The sequence below is a fragment of the Colias philodice genome, chromosome 31, assembly GCF_061535455.1.
Source record: "Colias philodice isolate Cphi_HAF_F1 chromosome 31, ilColPhil1 Martin Lab GWU primary, whole genome shotgun sequence".
NCBI classification, from domain to species: Eukaryota; Metazoa; Arthropoda; class Insecta; order Lepidoptera; family Pieridae; genus Colias; species Colias philodice.
This window is the reverse complement of record NC_143116.1, coordinates 4463719-4478197: the sequence shown is the minus strand read 5'-3', so window position 1 is coordinate 4478197 and position 14479 is coordinate 4463719. Positions and strand designations below refer to the sequence as shown.

Here is a 14479-nt window from a genome sequence, read left to right as displayed (position 1 = left end):
TGTATTAATTGGCAATACTACCATGGAAGTATTTTATTTATATCGAAAATGTGTTTTTGATGATACTAGTCATTTTTTTTTTATCTTTTTAAAACTATGTAGCCGAGTGTATGGTTTAAGTAAGAATGTTATATTTACTTGATTATGTTACAGACTTTAAAAATGAATAATGAATCAAAAGGAAATTGTATGAATTGTTATTTTACAAAAGTAAATTATTTTATCATATTTTGGCGGTAAAATGATGCATAATGTTTTTAATACTGGTTAAGGTTTTAACAATTTAGAAATAGAATCCAAGAATTTTATGAATTTAATAAACCGCCATTTCTTATTTTAATTTTAATTTCGAATTATACACATATACAGTTTACCTACCACTTAAACAATTATAATCTGTGCTAAAGAATAGAATGCTTTATGCTATCTCGCTCATGCATACGTCGTCTCGCTCGCACTTGTGAGATGTCATATGATTATAGTATTCTATTCTTTATTACAACATGTTATATTTTATTGTATTTTAATCAAACGTTTGCAGTGAAAACAGTGCTTTGTAGAATAGTGTTTTTACAATTTGTAATTAATTTGATTATAAAATAACTCAGGATTAATATATTCACAAATACTAATAGATTATTTACTGATCCAAAATATGATATTTTATAAATAAAAGAGTTGGTAAAGGCAGGCAGCGCACCTGGAGTCGCACGTCGAAATGTGGCAATTTGGCCACATTTTACTTGTTATTGTGTGCTGTTGTCTCTTTTTCGCTCACGAAGGTTGAATCATGTCATCTCACTTTGGCATCATGTGTGCGGTGTACCGTTTTCGACGGTACATATACAGATACGATCATCTGTTTTTACATGAAAGAGTAACAAACATACATTCTTACAAACAATAATATATGTAATGAGTTATTTTATAATCATTTGAAGTGTTAGCGAATGGACCACTCGAATAGTTCCATATCAACGAGTTTGTTAAATTTTGCAATAAAACACAGTTTAATAAATATATCGTTTTATTTACCTTTCACCTTACTAATAATGGAATACATTACGTACAATGTTATAAAAAATATAATTTTAGTAATACTTATCAGTTGTAATTTTGTTTTAATTACAATATAAAGAATAAATTAATTACACACCAAAAGGAGATATACAATATAACAAATCACTCAAATCATGACAAAATATATTCAGGTAAGTAAATCATTTAATATGCAGATTAGTTACATTATAAAATAATATTTTGGAGTCAATATAGTATGTATGTAATTGAGTCACATAAAAGGAATGTTTCAAATATAAGTTAAATAATTGGAATATGTAAATTGAAAATACAATTTATTCATAATTTTATTTAAGTACAAAAAAAACTACATTGAACATACTACAATTTTTAATAAAATCTCTTTAATACTTCCACATAGCATATAAATAAATGCATTTGAAATTTACAAAAAATGAGGGTAGAATAAAATTTAAAAAGTAGGGTAGTTAATAATAATCTGGTACTGGAGCGCAAGCGATCTTGACAAAGTCTTCATAATGCACCAGACCGTTGTTAGAGACGTTCGCTTCGCGGAATATATTGTCTACCTGGAAAATAAAAAAAAATTAATGAATTTCTATATAATTTGGTGTTGCTATAACTTGAGAGTGACTGGATACCGTTTTTAAATGTGTTCAAATATATTTAAATGCTTGGAAAATCAAAATTAAATTTAAATAAGTAATACCAGGGAATTATAGTATGAACAAATCTAAAATCAAACTAGCTTTCCACCCGCAGCTTCGCCCGCGCAGTCAAAGAAAAACCCGCATAGTTCCCGTTCCCGTGGGATTTCCGGGATAAAACCTATCCTATTTCCCGGGGTAAAAAGTAGCCTATGTCCTTTCTCGGGTATCAAAATATCTCCATACCAAATTTCATGCAAATTGGTTCAGTAGTTAAGGCGTGATTGAGTAACAGACAGACAGACAGAGTAACTTTCGCATTTATAATATTAGTATGGATTTCATATATTTTAGGAAATTTCATTAATCATTATCAAATTAATTCCAATTTAATTTGCACAATTCACTAAGTTAAAATAAATGCATGGCAATAAAATCATGCAACATTTTTTCCTACATTTATAATCATAATCAAGTAGTATTTATTATAAAATAAACTACTAGCGGTCCGCCCCGGCTTCGCCCGTGGTATCTACATGTTTAAACTATCCTATCTCTCAAGTTGGATCGAACTACACATGGTGTGCGAATTTTATTATAATCGGTTAAGTGGTTTAGGAGTCCATTGAGGACAAACATTGTGACATGAGATTTATATATATTATGATAGATTTTACTATTAAAAACTCATCTATCGATAGAGACGTAATGTTCTACTTACTTCACGAGCAGATAGGCCTTCGCCCCAGTTCTGCAGCAGATTGCGCAGCTGCTTCGCCGGGACTACGCCCTTTTTGTCATTGTCAGCCGCTCTGAATGCGTTCACAACCTACCAAAGATAATTAATATTATTATAAAAATTTGTTTCCATAGATAGAGATAAAAATTGAGCAAGGTACATATGTGAGTAGTTATAAGTATGTCAAAATATGGCTAACTAGCTGCGCACCGCGGTTTCACCCGCATTGCTCCGCTCCTGTTGGTCTTAGCGTGATGATATTTGGGCTATCTGACACTGTAATAATTTTTCAAATTGGACCTGAGATGTGCGCGTTCAAACAAACAAACTCACGATAGTTGAATCATGCCATCTCACTTTGTCTTCTTTGTCTAATCGTGTGTGCGTTAGTGTGCCGTTTTTGAAGATTGAATGTTGTATTAGTAAACTATAATATATTTATTATTTACTAGCGGTCCGCCCCGGCTTCGCCCGTGGTACATGTTTACGTTTGCTCTACATAAAAACCATCCTCGTACTTCAAGGAATATAATAAAAAAAGAATTATCGAAATCGGTTCAGCCGTTCTCGAGTTATGCGCTTACCAACACATTTTGCGATTCATTTTTATATATAAGAAGATTACACTTTTTTTTATCAATGATTATGATTTACAATCATTACATAACAATAAACAATAAAAATAAACAATATGGTACCAGAAAGATGTAGCATAATTGGCAGCCTTATCACTAAGCAGTGATCTCTGCCAGGCACTATTTTTATGTGTGGAAATTTAGTAAAATATATATATAACACTTAGCTTACCTCATGTGGTAGATTTTCTGCTCTAGAATGAATATGCATCACTTCTAGAAAATCTGCGAATGACATCTTCCCTCCTTTTCCTTTTAAATAACCTGAAATATAAACATTTTAAGTCATTCCAGGAGATTGTGTTTTTTATGTGCTTCTTCATAACTTTTAATCCCGCAAACAAGTTTGTAAGTATTTAATACTAGCTGCTCCGCGCGGTTTCACCCCCGTGGCTCCTTTCCTGTTGGTCGTAGCGTGATGATATATTATAGCCTTCCTCGATAAATGAGCTATGTAACACTGAAAGAATTTTTCAAAACGGACCAGTAGTTCCCGAGATTAGCGCGTTCATACAAAACAAACTCTTCAGCTTTATAATATTAGTATAGATTTAGTTCTATAGCATTGAAATTATATAACTTTTCTATTCTTTAAAAATTTATCATTTGTAACAAGTAGTTTGACTTAACTAAGTTCAATGGCATCACTACTTCAAGATGTTTTTTAATATATTACTACTAGCGGTCCGCCCCAGCTTCGCCCGTGGTACATATTTCGCAATAAAAGGCAGCCTTTGTTCTTTCTCAGGGTCTAAAGATTATCTGTGCCAAATTTCATCAAAGTCGGTCCTGTAGTTTATCCGTGAAAACCATACATACATACATACAAACCTTTCCTCTTTATAATATTACCTAGTATAGATTTAAGTTGTAGTATAAATCACATATTCACAAAAATATAGACTTAAAAACCAAACCTGTAAGTTCCTGTATAGTTGGGCTCATTCCCAACGAACGCATGACAACCGTCAACTCATCAAGGGACGTGATCTGGCCGGAACGCGCGAAGAGATAGAAACATTCACGGAACTCTGAAAAATTGCATTTATCAACTTCCAAAAAAGGAAATTCACAATGTTCAAATTTGGGTTTGTTGCCTTAGAATTTGAGGTGAACCAATATTGATGATTTTTATTAAAAGCTTAACTCTACCAATTATTAAAATTTGGTTAGTTCTGACCATTTGAAGGCAGTTTAATTATTATTTTTTTAATTATTATTGTATTTATATCAGAAATACAGAAAAATCATTTATTTACTTATAACTAGCTGCTCCGCGCGGTTTCATCCCCGTGGCTTCACTCCTGTTGGTCGTAGCGTGATGATATATAGCCTAACCTTCCTCGATAAATGGGCTATCTAACACCGAAAGAATTTTTCAAATCGGACCAGTAGTTCCCGAGATTAGCGCGTTCAAACAAACAAACAAACTATTCAGCTTTATAATATTAGTATAGATTTGAAGTAGTATTCTATTAGGACGTATATTATAGTGATGTAAGAAAGTGTAGAGAACATTTAGACTACAAATACGAACGTTGTAATGCATTAGAGATAGGGGATATAATGACTTCAGTAGTTACTGTTACTTGTGCTACTTATTTCATATAGGTACCTTAATGTTATTTTACGTAAAGTTAAAAACAAGAAAGGAGAAGGAAATAATACAATTTGATTAGTTTTATTATCTCTTAGTCATATTTAGATGATTAAATAGATAAAACATACCATCAATATCCTGTTCTTTGAAATATCGAGCCTGGAAATAAAAAGAAGCACTAAATTAGAGTAACGATATTGTTTTTGTATAAAAAATGAGTGTAATTTATATTATTCTTACCATTTTAGAAAGAAAAACTCGTAGAAAGTAAAGAAAATAATTTATGTAAATAAATAAAAGATCACTGCACTAAGCACTTGAAACAGTTACTCGAGTTTTGACCTATGGTTTTGACATTAATGCCCATTGCCCACAGATAATGACAATACTGGTTACAGCAGCTGTTTGACACAATATAATCTGTGTTGATATTTAATTTTCTGAAAAAGGCAATGCGTGCAACTTTTTATAGAAATTTAATGAACAATGTTTATTATAGCATTGTTTTTGAAGAAGAAAGAACATATTTTAAATGCTTTTAAACGAACATGTTGTGAATACACCAATCTTCAGAGATTCAATTTCAATGAAATTCAAGAATTTAATGAAATGTATCTCACTACAGATAATAATATACAACTCTTGGCTTTTTTTATTCTAAGTCCGTAAAATACTAATTTCGAAAAAAGATTCAGATTTAATTACCTTTAATTTCAAAAGAAAGCTTACGTAAGTTATCTGTGCAATGCATAGAAAAAGTTAAATCATTTGACGTAAATTGCGTCTAAATTCTGAAAACCAATCAGCTGAGAGCTGTCTGACACCTCAAATCCTAATACCTGAAGGACTATTTTTCACTTTGAAAACTCCTGAATTGTGTAAATTATTACATAAATCGTTTTCAGTGTTAATCAAAGTTGTGATGTGCTGTTACTGAGAATGTTCTTGAACCGTAACGTTAGGTAAGAATATAACCTTGTCTTACAATGTCTTGCGAATTACTCAGAAGCCCTAATTATAATATTTATTGTTAAAATATCATGGTTTCAGCTTCATAATACGTCACAAACCTTAATCTTTAATGTCTAGACAAATAAATATAATATCTACGATAAAAAGTATTGCGATAATATAATTCAATATTAGTCTAATAAGAATGTTTCTATTCGCCTACGTATTCGGTATGATTAATTGTATTGTATTGTCACATATTTATTATAAAACCATTAATAGTTTTTTATGACTATAGCCAAATAATAATATAAAATATGTATTTAATTGTCCATTACTTTTTTCTTCCTATCTTAATTCAGAATTTTACTTATAATTAAGAATAACTAAAATATATTTATTATTTTCTTCTCTAAAACCTCTCACTGACACTGTTTTGACCTACTTCTGACTAATTTAATAAGCACTTGGATAGTTTCTATAGCATAAAATATATTGTTTTTATAAAAAAAATACATACCAATAGGTTAAGTGCTTCATGTATATATTATATAGTAAGAGTTCAAACTTAATAATTATTATTAATTAACTTATATTCAATGTAACAGTGAAAATAAATTGATCCATTGTTTTGTCCAGGGGTTAAAAAGTCACAAGACATAATATTATACAAATATGTTCACACACTTCCATCTTTTGCTCTTTATTTTGAATACTTTCTTTTATAATTATATACTATACTAATTTATATATAAAAATAAGTTTGAACTCGCTAATCTCCAGCACTACTGGTCCGATTTGAAAATTATTTCGGTGTTAGATATCTCATTTATCGAGGAAGGCTATAGATTATATATCATTACGTTAAAACTAAGAGGAGTGGAGCAATACAGGTGAAACCGCGAAGCACAGCTAAATACTTATATGAACAAGATAAATCTACAAACAAACATACATAGAATCAAATCCATTATCTATATTCATTTAGTTAAAAAGCTACTTAGACCGGGAGATACTGACACAAAATTTCGAGTCATTTGTAACAGGATAGCGGTTCTACAGGGTTCTTAGTACGCAATGACAAAAAGAAAAATGATGGTGTGAACGCTGGTACCGGTGGCTTAGTCGCGTGGGCGTTAGTCGAACTCGTCGGAAAATAGCGAAAGTCAAACGATTTGTAACAGTATGGCACTTATTTTTCCTGTAAGTTTGAGGATCAACGAATATAAATACAAAATTTCAAAGATCTAGGTGTTGGAAATCTTCACTAATATAAATTAATACTAAATTAATTTTTCAAGTATGACAGCACTTTTTCCCCCTACTAGAAGTATGGCAAATATAATAATGGTCACATTTTATCAAATACTCTCCAAAAATCCAAATGCAATACTGGTACAAAAAGTTAGGAGAAATAAATTTTTTTTGCAGATTTTCGGCGGTATGGCGACCATTTGGAATCGTCCGAAAAGTATGGCATGGCGATTTTCTTAAATGGCTGCACGACGATGGTTACCTGTGCAAAAGTTAGCCTGATACAAATGGTTGAATAATTGTTTTATTTAAATCAACACATTCGCGTCGGTATGGCGGGCTGTAAGTCACACCGGAAAAGTATGGCATGACACTACCGCCTACTTCTTTTTTATGGGCTATCGGTAAATTCTAAAATTTTTGTGTTACAAATCGTTTGACTTTCGCTATTTTTCCGACGAGTTCGACTAACGCCCACGCGACTAAGCCGCCGGTACCAGCGTTCACACCATCGTTTTTCTTTTTGTCATTGCGTACTAAGAACCCTGTAGAACCGCCATCCTGTTACAAATGACTCGAAATTTTGTGTCAGTATCTCCCGGTCTAACTCTAAAACATGAAAGAATAACATACACATATCCTGAACATAAATAACCCATTAATTTTTCGTGTTGGCACTGACATTGAACTGTAAAAATAGAGTAACAGTTTTTGCTCAGAAATCAATTGATGATAATGTATGAAGAATTTCCTATTGTAATATATGACAAAATAATAATTGTTCATTCTTTTTCTCATTTATAAACTCAAACATTAATTATTGATTCAATAGCATTTCTTAAAGAAGTACTTTTGAAGCACCATGTAATAGTTATACAGTGAAATAACTTTTAAAATTAGATACATGGGTTCCTGAGGTTAACACATTCAAGCAAACAAACTCTTAAGCTATATAACATTAGTATAGATGTAGGTACATATAAATTATAAACATTAAACATATCTTTTTTTAAAGTTTCATCATAATCATAATATATAATATAATATTTTAATATATTAATATTATAAATGCGAAAGTAACTCTGTCTGTCTGTCTGTCTGTTACGCTTTCCCGCTTAAACCTCTCAACCAATTTTGATGAAATTTGGCACAGACAATCTTTAGACCCTGAGAAAGAACATAGGCTACCTTATATCAAAGCACCTCGCGGGCGGAGGCGCGGGCGGAAGCTAGTATCATAATAAAATTCTGTTTTATACACCAACAAGAAATACATAAGAGGAAAATTAAAAAAGTAGTCTTCAGTGTCATAAAAATAAGAAATTTGGACAAAGAAATAGATTTTTATCTTCATTTATCAAAGAAAACTTGGTATATCAAAGAGTACAAAGTTCTTTACTTACCCAGTAACATAGTCAAACAGTTTATTTTAAAATATACTTTATTATTATAGTGTTTTGATTCTATTTAGAAATATGTTTAAAATTATAATAATATATCTGTTATTATCATAGGAACTTTAAACTGTAGACAATTTTTTTAACAGGGCATATAACATGTAACATATTGATTTTTGTTGTATTACTAGAGAGAAGTTTTTGAAGAGCTTGATATACAATAAATAATTCTTCTCCGTAGATACTGCTTTCCGAATCGGTGGTGAAATGTTAAATATGTTATGACCATTCAAAAGTGCTTTTAGAAGAAGTCTAATTGAATAAATAAATGTTTGAGTTTGAATAATAACTATCAACAAAACCTTGTGTGTGTGTGTGTGTTATAGTCATGGTAGTGTGTGTGTATTTTTTTAGTTCATATCAGAATCTGTAAGATACTAGTTAACATAATGAACAAGGAAGTTATTAGTTGAGATAAGCAAATAAATATACTTTAAGATAACAAAATGAGTGACCAAATTATTATTTCATGGCATAATTGTATAAAAACAGTTTTGGGGGCGTTCAAGTATTACGTAATGCAATTTGGGGGGAGGGGGGGGGGATCTCGTAAAACGTTATGATGCGTAACTGTGGTACAGAAAAAATATTACAGTGCTTTGCAAGGGGGGAGTGAGGTTCAAAAATCTAAAAAAAATGCATTACGTAGTACTTTAATGCTCCCTTTTCATGATCTACTGTCTTATCACAAAAAACTTTAGACAGGGTTTAACTTTAAGCGCGGGTTCTCTTAATCTGGTTTTGTTGTATTTCACATACACAACTATTAAACTGACAGAGCCCTGGTTTAAAGTTAGACTGTGTTTACATTGTTTTGTGGTAATACCAATATATTTTACATTTTTTTATAATTTATGTTACAGATCTAAGAACACTGCCTAGAACAACATGGAAGAGCCAGACACGAAATCGGCAAAATATATAAATCAAAAAATATCATAAAACATTTGTAAATATACTAGTCGAATTGTTATTTTAAATTATTTATTTATGAATATTAATAATCAAATAAATATAATTAATATATGATTCCAATTGTTTTTAAAACAATGTACGTGTAATATAAGTGTTTGAGTTACCAAAGTATAAAAAAAGAGTTAGGTATAGATGTTGTTAAGTTTAAGTGATTTTTGGAATAATAAGGACAAAGACGGAAGCAATATGGCCGCCACGATGGTTGAGACTCCCCCGCCTCAGCTAATAACGAATATAGAATGGGGGATGATGGATAAAAGTAAATTCTTTCCGTTGTACACGTTGAGTAGTTTTACAGGTTTGTATTTAATTTATATAAATTTATAAAGAATATAAAAAATGCGATCACGATTCACGATTCGAGCGGGACTCGAACCCGCATCCTTTCACGCCAATCCGGGGCGGATGCCTGATCAACTCGGCCACCTAGAGTGAGCCGCCAGAGCAATCGAATTTATTCTATTCTTTCAGTTTCATGTGTCTAAGGGACACACCTAAATTTATTTATAAAGCATTTGAATGCCATACAATATATTTAATTTGTAGTAAGAAAAGTTACATATAAGCTAATATAGACATATGTTTATGTAAAATTTTCCTACACATAGATGTTGTTGTAAGAAAAAGAAACAAATATGCACTTTTTTGTGCTATTTAAAGCTGAAGCATGTTGGATGAATTTTGTTTTATAGATAGGCTTGATATTTGAAAATAAAACATTATTTACTGTTATTGTTTTATTGATATTTTTTTTGCTAAAATTCGTGAAATGATGAAATAAAATTATGTTTGTTAAGTTATGGAAATTCAATTGCATTCTTTAAAACTTTTTTCGTAACAAAAAAATTCTCAATTTTTTTTTTTATTTTTTTTACAGTACGCTGTGCACTCTACCCACTGACGCTTATAAAAACACAGATACAAGTACAAAGGAAGAAAGAGGCGTATAAAGGTGTTTCAGACGCGATATCTAAGATATATAAGAATGAGGGTGTGGCTGGGCTCTATAGGGGCTTCTGGCTGTCCAGTGTGAGTGGGGCTTTACGTTAATTAAAGTCTATGTTATGATATCAGTATGTTTGATTTTTTTTTTCTTTATTAAAAAGCTATTGTGGTGAAGATGTTTTGAATGTTGGTATCTATACAAAATGGATTATCTTTTAACTCTAAACAATAATTGTTAAATCTGATTTGAAATTCGCCTTGCCGTGAACAAAAAAAAGAAAAAAAAACGCTGATGTCATAGACAGTTGAAATGTGGCTAGTTCAAAAAAATATTATAATTGATAATTTTAAATTAAATAAAATATAAATGTATTTGTTTTTAAACAGTTTCAGATAATTTCTGGCGTGTTCTACATTTCGACGTACGAAGGAGTGAGACACGAACTTGGCAACTATGATATTAACGCTAGAATGAAGGTAATTATTTGCTAATAATATTAATCTTAATCTTAATACTATTATAAAGGCGAAAGTTTGTATGGATGTATGGATGTTTGTTACTCTTTCACGTAAAAACTACTGAACCGATTACAATGAAATTTAGCACACATATAGAGGGTAACTTGGATTAACACATAGGATAGGTTTTATCCCGGAAATCCCACGGGAACGGGAACTATGCGGGTTTTCCTTTGAAAACGCGGGCAAAGCCGCGGGCGGAAATCTAGTTATAAACTAAAATCGTACACTACCTAAAACTCAAGGTATTTGAATTTTACAACATAATGATTTTTCTTTGTTGCTTATGTCTCCACTTGGATTAAGATAATAACAGTCAAATTTAAATTTTAAATTAAAAAGAATATGTCCATTAACCGGTAGCAGTTAGTGAACATTATAAAACAAACAACTGGTACTTTCTATCTTTTTGAAATAAAAAAACAAACGGTTTTTTTTTATTTAATCAATATCAAACTGTCATAACACACTGTATATGTTTTCGACCAATTTACGTAACACCCTATATACACATACTCTTATAACATCATTCTGTATACATTACAGTCGTTCATAGCGGGCGGCTGTGCGTCGCTCGTCGGTCAGACGGTCATTGTACCCTTCGATGTGCTGAGTCAGCATCTAATGGTGTTAGGTCTGGTTAAGGGCTCGCCGGGCGGCGTAAAGAATTCGGTAAGTGTACGGATACAATGCTACAGTGAATGATGTGGGTTCGAATCCCGCGTAAAATCGTCTTTTTATAACTTTATATTTTTTTCGAATTTGAGGGTAGTTTGCGAATTTATATGAAAAATAATAAGAAATTTTCATATACAAGAGAAGAGTATATCATTGTCATTTTGGCGTCCAAACCTTATCATAAGTATCATAAAATTCGAAAAGAAATTTGGCTTGTAATAACAAACGTAAATGTAATAAATAAAGAAAACGGTCCTACTTCCATGTAGCTCTCAACTGTCCTAATTTATTGCTCTGTTTTGAAACATGAAATGTATATTCTAAAACGTGATCTAAGTTCCTAAACACCTTTTTTCAATATTTACCTCTTTCTCCACAGAAAGTGAACCCACTCGGCTTAAACCTAGAACAGCGTATGTCCAAATCGGCCCTAGCTCGTGAGGTCGCAATCCGTGTATACCGCCTACACGGGCCGCTGGGCTACTACCGCGGGTACGCGGCTTCGCTCGCCGCGTACGTGCCCAACTCGGCGCTGTGGTGGGCGCTGTATACCGCGTACCAAGGTATATCATCGTCGTAGTCATCTTTCTTGTTGTCATAGTCATTGTAGTCACCATAGTCACTATCATCTTCGCCATCGTCATCGTCATAATGACTTTCATCGTCGCATAGTCACTTTCATCGTCGCTATAGTCATTTTCATCATCATCATCGGCTATTATTGTTGTCATTGTCATTAAATTTATCATTTTCATCATCATCTCTTATTATAATAATAAAAAAACAATACATACCTGTAATATAATATTCAATCGGCATCATCAATGACATGATCATTATAAAGTCAATTCATATCCTTTATTGTAATAAAAAGAGCGTAAATGTTTGCTTTGACACCGCCTAAGCTACGAAATTTTTTTCTATTCATATTATTTTGATAGTCACTGGTAGCCATTTATGTACTATAAACAACTATACCTCGCCTATTAAAAGATCGTCAAAAAATCTATCGAATCGAATCGTGCAGTTTTGTATAAAAAATTCATTCAAATTAACACCTTATTTCCTGATAGTAATGTTCAAAGTCTATTGTATCCGTTATTAGAAAACTCTGCCTAATACTTGCAGGCAGAGTTATGCTTCGGACAAATTTTGAGCTTGATTGCGAGTCCAGATGTTTATTGCACGTCAATATTAGTAGCGTATTTCCTACTTTGACATATATTTTCATACATTATTCCATAATTTAACTCTTACAAAAACTCTACAGAAAATAATTCAAGGTATAAATCTATCGTTACAGATGAACTGATCAAAATCAGTCCAGTCTGGGTGTCCCACCTCTTGATACAGTGTGTGGCCGGTACACTCGGTGGGTTCACAACCACTATATTGACGAATCCCTTGGACATAGTACGGGCTAGGCTACAGGTATGGTATTTATTTGGAATCTTAAGTTTAAAAAACAAAAAATATACTGTTTATGAAACTTTTAATTATTTAATTTCACTACATTACAAAATATAGTGCCTTAAACCTTAACTTATATTACAACATATTTTAAAACATAGTCGCTTTCTTTGTCCCTATATCCCTATGTATGCTTAAATCTAATAAAAATACGCAACGGATTTTGATGCGGTTTTTTTTAATGGATAGAATGATTCTCGAGGAAGGTTTTAGTATATCATTTATTCGGTTTAGACAGTGGGTGAAATCGCGGGCGAGTTGCTGGTAATACAAAATTTTGAATAAATTTCATCCCATCAGAGAATTATGAATATGACTACAAAAGTTGCAAATTCTACTAGCCTTCAAAAATTATCAAAATGTGGAAATTTACAGAATGGTCTGTTAATATTGAAACTATACAATATGCTCTTTTTTTCAAAAGCTATTTGATACTTCGATCATTTCGTGGCATTTAAAATGGAATTCTATTTAATATATTTTTTTTTTTATTGAAGTGAAACTTCTTTTGGCGCGTTATGAGTAAAATTTCAATGTATGGCGTCTAATAATGGCGTCATGGCAAATTCAAAAATACCAAAAAGACGATTTTGGTATATTTGAATCTTGCCAAAGAAGTTTCACTTCTGACACGTGTGCTCTTCTCTTCTTTTATTCCATAATTTTAACTAATAAAATTTCTTCCCAGGTTGAAGGCGTCGGCTCGATGCGGCAAGTGTTCAACGAACTTTGGAAAGAGGAAGGCATATTCGGTCTATACATGAAGGGTCTGTCCGCGAGACTAGTGCAGTCCGCCTGTTTCTCCTTCTCCATTATACTGGGATATGAGACGATAAAACGGGTGTCTGTTAGTGACGAGTATAGGCCTAGAGTGCGTTGGTGAATAAATTATATGAAAATAGTGTAGTTTTATTTTTTCCTTGTATTTTTGTGTATGTAACAAAAAATGGTCATTTAATACAAATACGATATATATTATATATATTTAACACGTTCACTGCGGCACCTAAAATGCCAAACTTACCGTTGTTGCGGCATGTCTTCCATACTTCACATCGGCAAGTTCACCACTGTGCGTCATGAGCCATTTTTATCACATCGCACCTTCTGACTTTGAAGGTTAATAATTTCATGAAATTTCAAGATATTTCAAAAATTTTTTTTACAGATAATAGTATATATAGTCTAGTATATACCGCATAAATAGCTTTTAGTTTGACCCAATAGTTTAAAAGATATGAGGGAAAATGTAAACCCCTGATTTTGTGAAAAATTATTTGCCATCCCGCACTGCGTTCGTACGGCATGTTTACAGTAATAGCGATGGGAAACACTGTAAAATAAAACATCGATATCGATATAAATCAATTTTGTATATTTCAGTCTGTTTGTTAACAGATAACGAGATCGTCGATACAAAAAAAACACATATAAAACAAGGTACTTGATAGAGTACTATCAGGAAATTGTTCAGTAACTTTTGTTTTAATTTGTTCAGTAACTATTGTTTTAATGTTTTATATTATTTTCACAACTGTCATCACATTTTTGCATTTATTATTTAAAAA

General features: G+C 31.8%; 2 protein-coding genes across 2 annotated transcripts; one reads left to right on the top strand and one right to left on the bottom strand.

The window, feature by feature from the left end:
* Positions 1–1009: 1009 nt before the first annotated feature.
* Positions 1010–5004, bottom strand: LOC149475242 (calmodulin-like protein 4). Its single transcript, XM_089713706.1, has 6 exons — positions 4903–5004; positions 4791–4821; positions 3980–4093; positions 3235–3326; positions 2410–2517; positions 1010–1610 (listed from the first exon to the last, which is right to left on the bottom strand). Exons 1-6 carry the CDS (start codon positions 4903–4905, stop codon positions 1509–1511), a joined length of 450 nt encoding a protein of 149 aa, XP_089569832.1. The 5' UTR covers positions 4906–5004; the 3' UTR covers positions 1010–1508.
* A 443-nt stretch (positions 5005–5447) lies between these two features.
* On the top strand, positions 5448–13812 carry LOC149475241 (solute carrier family 25 member 44). Its single transcript, XM_089713955.1, has 8 exons — positions 5448–5624; positions 9188–9597; positions 10177–10328; positions 10632–10721; positions 11310–11435; positions 11821–12004; positions 12745–12872; positions 13600–13812. The coding sequence occupies exons 2-8, from the start codon at positions 9432–9434 to the stop codon at positions 13792–13794; spliced, it is 1041 nt and encodes a 346-aa protein (XP_089570081.1). The 5' UTR covers positions 5448–5624; positions 9188–9431; the 3' UTR covers positions 13795–13812.
* The last annotated feature ends 667 nt before the right edge of the window (positions 13813–14479 follow it).

Excerpts from the sequence above, each read along its gene's own strand:
- LOC149475242 (XM_089713706.1), bottom strand. Across the intron at positions 3,327-3,979 it reads AACTATACAGGAACTTACAG|GTTATTTAAAAGGAAAAGGA; the intron begins GTTTGGTTTTTA and ends TTTATATTTCAG. Across the intron at positions 2,518-3,234 it reads CAGAAAATCTACCACATGAG|GTTGTGAACGCATTCAGAGC; the intron begins GTAAGCTAAGTG and ends TATCTTTGGTAG.
- LOC149475241 (XM_089713955.1), top strand. The coding sequence starts at position 9,432 with ATGTTGTTAAGTTTAAGTGATTTTTGGAATAATAAGGACAAAGACGGA. Across the intron at positions 9,598-10,176 it reads CACGTTGAGTAGTTTTACAG|TACGCTGTGCACTCTACCCA; the intron begins GTTTGTATTTAA and ends TTTTTTTTACAG. Across the intron at positions 10,329-10,631 it reads GGGGCTTCTGGCTGTCCAGT|TTTCAGATAATTTCTGGCGT; the intron begins GTGAGTGGGGCT and ends GTTTTTAAACAG.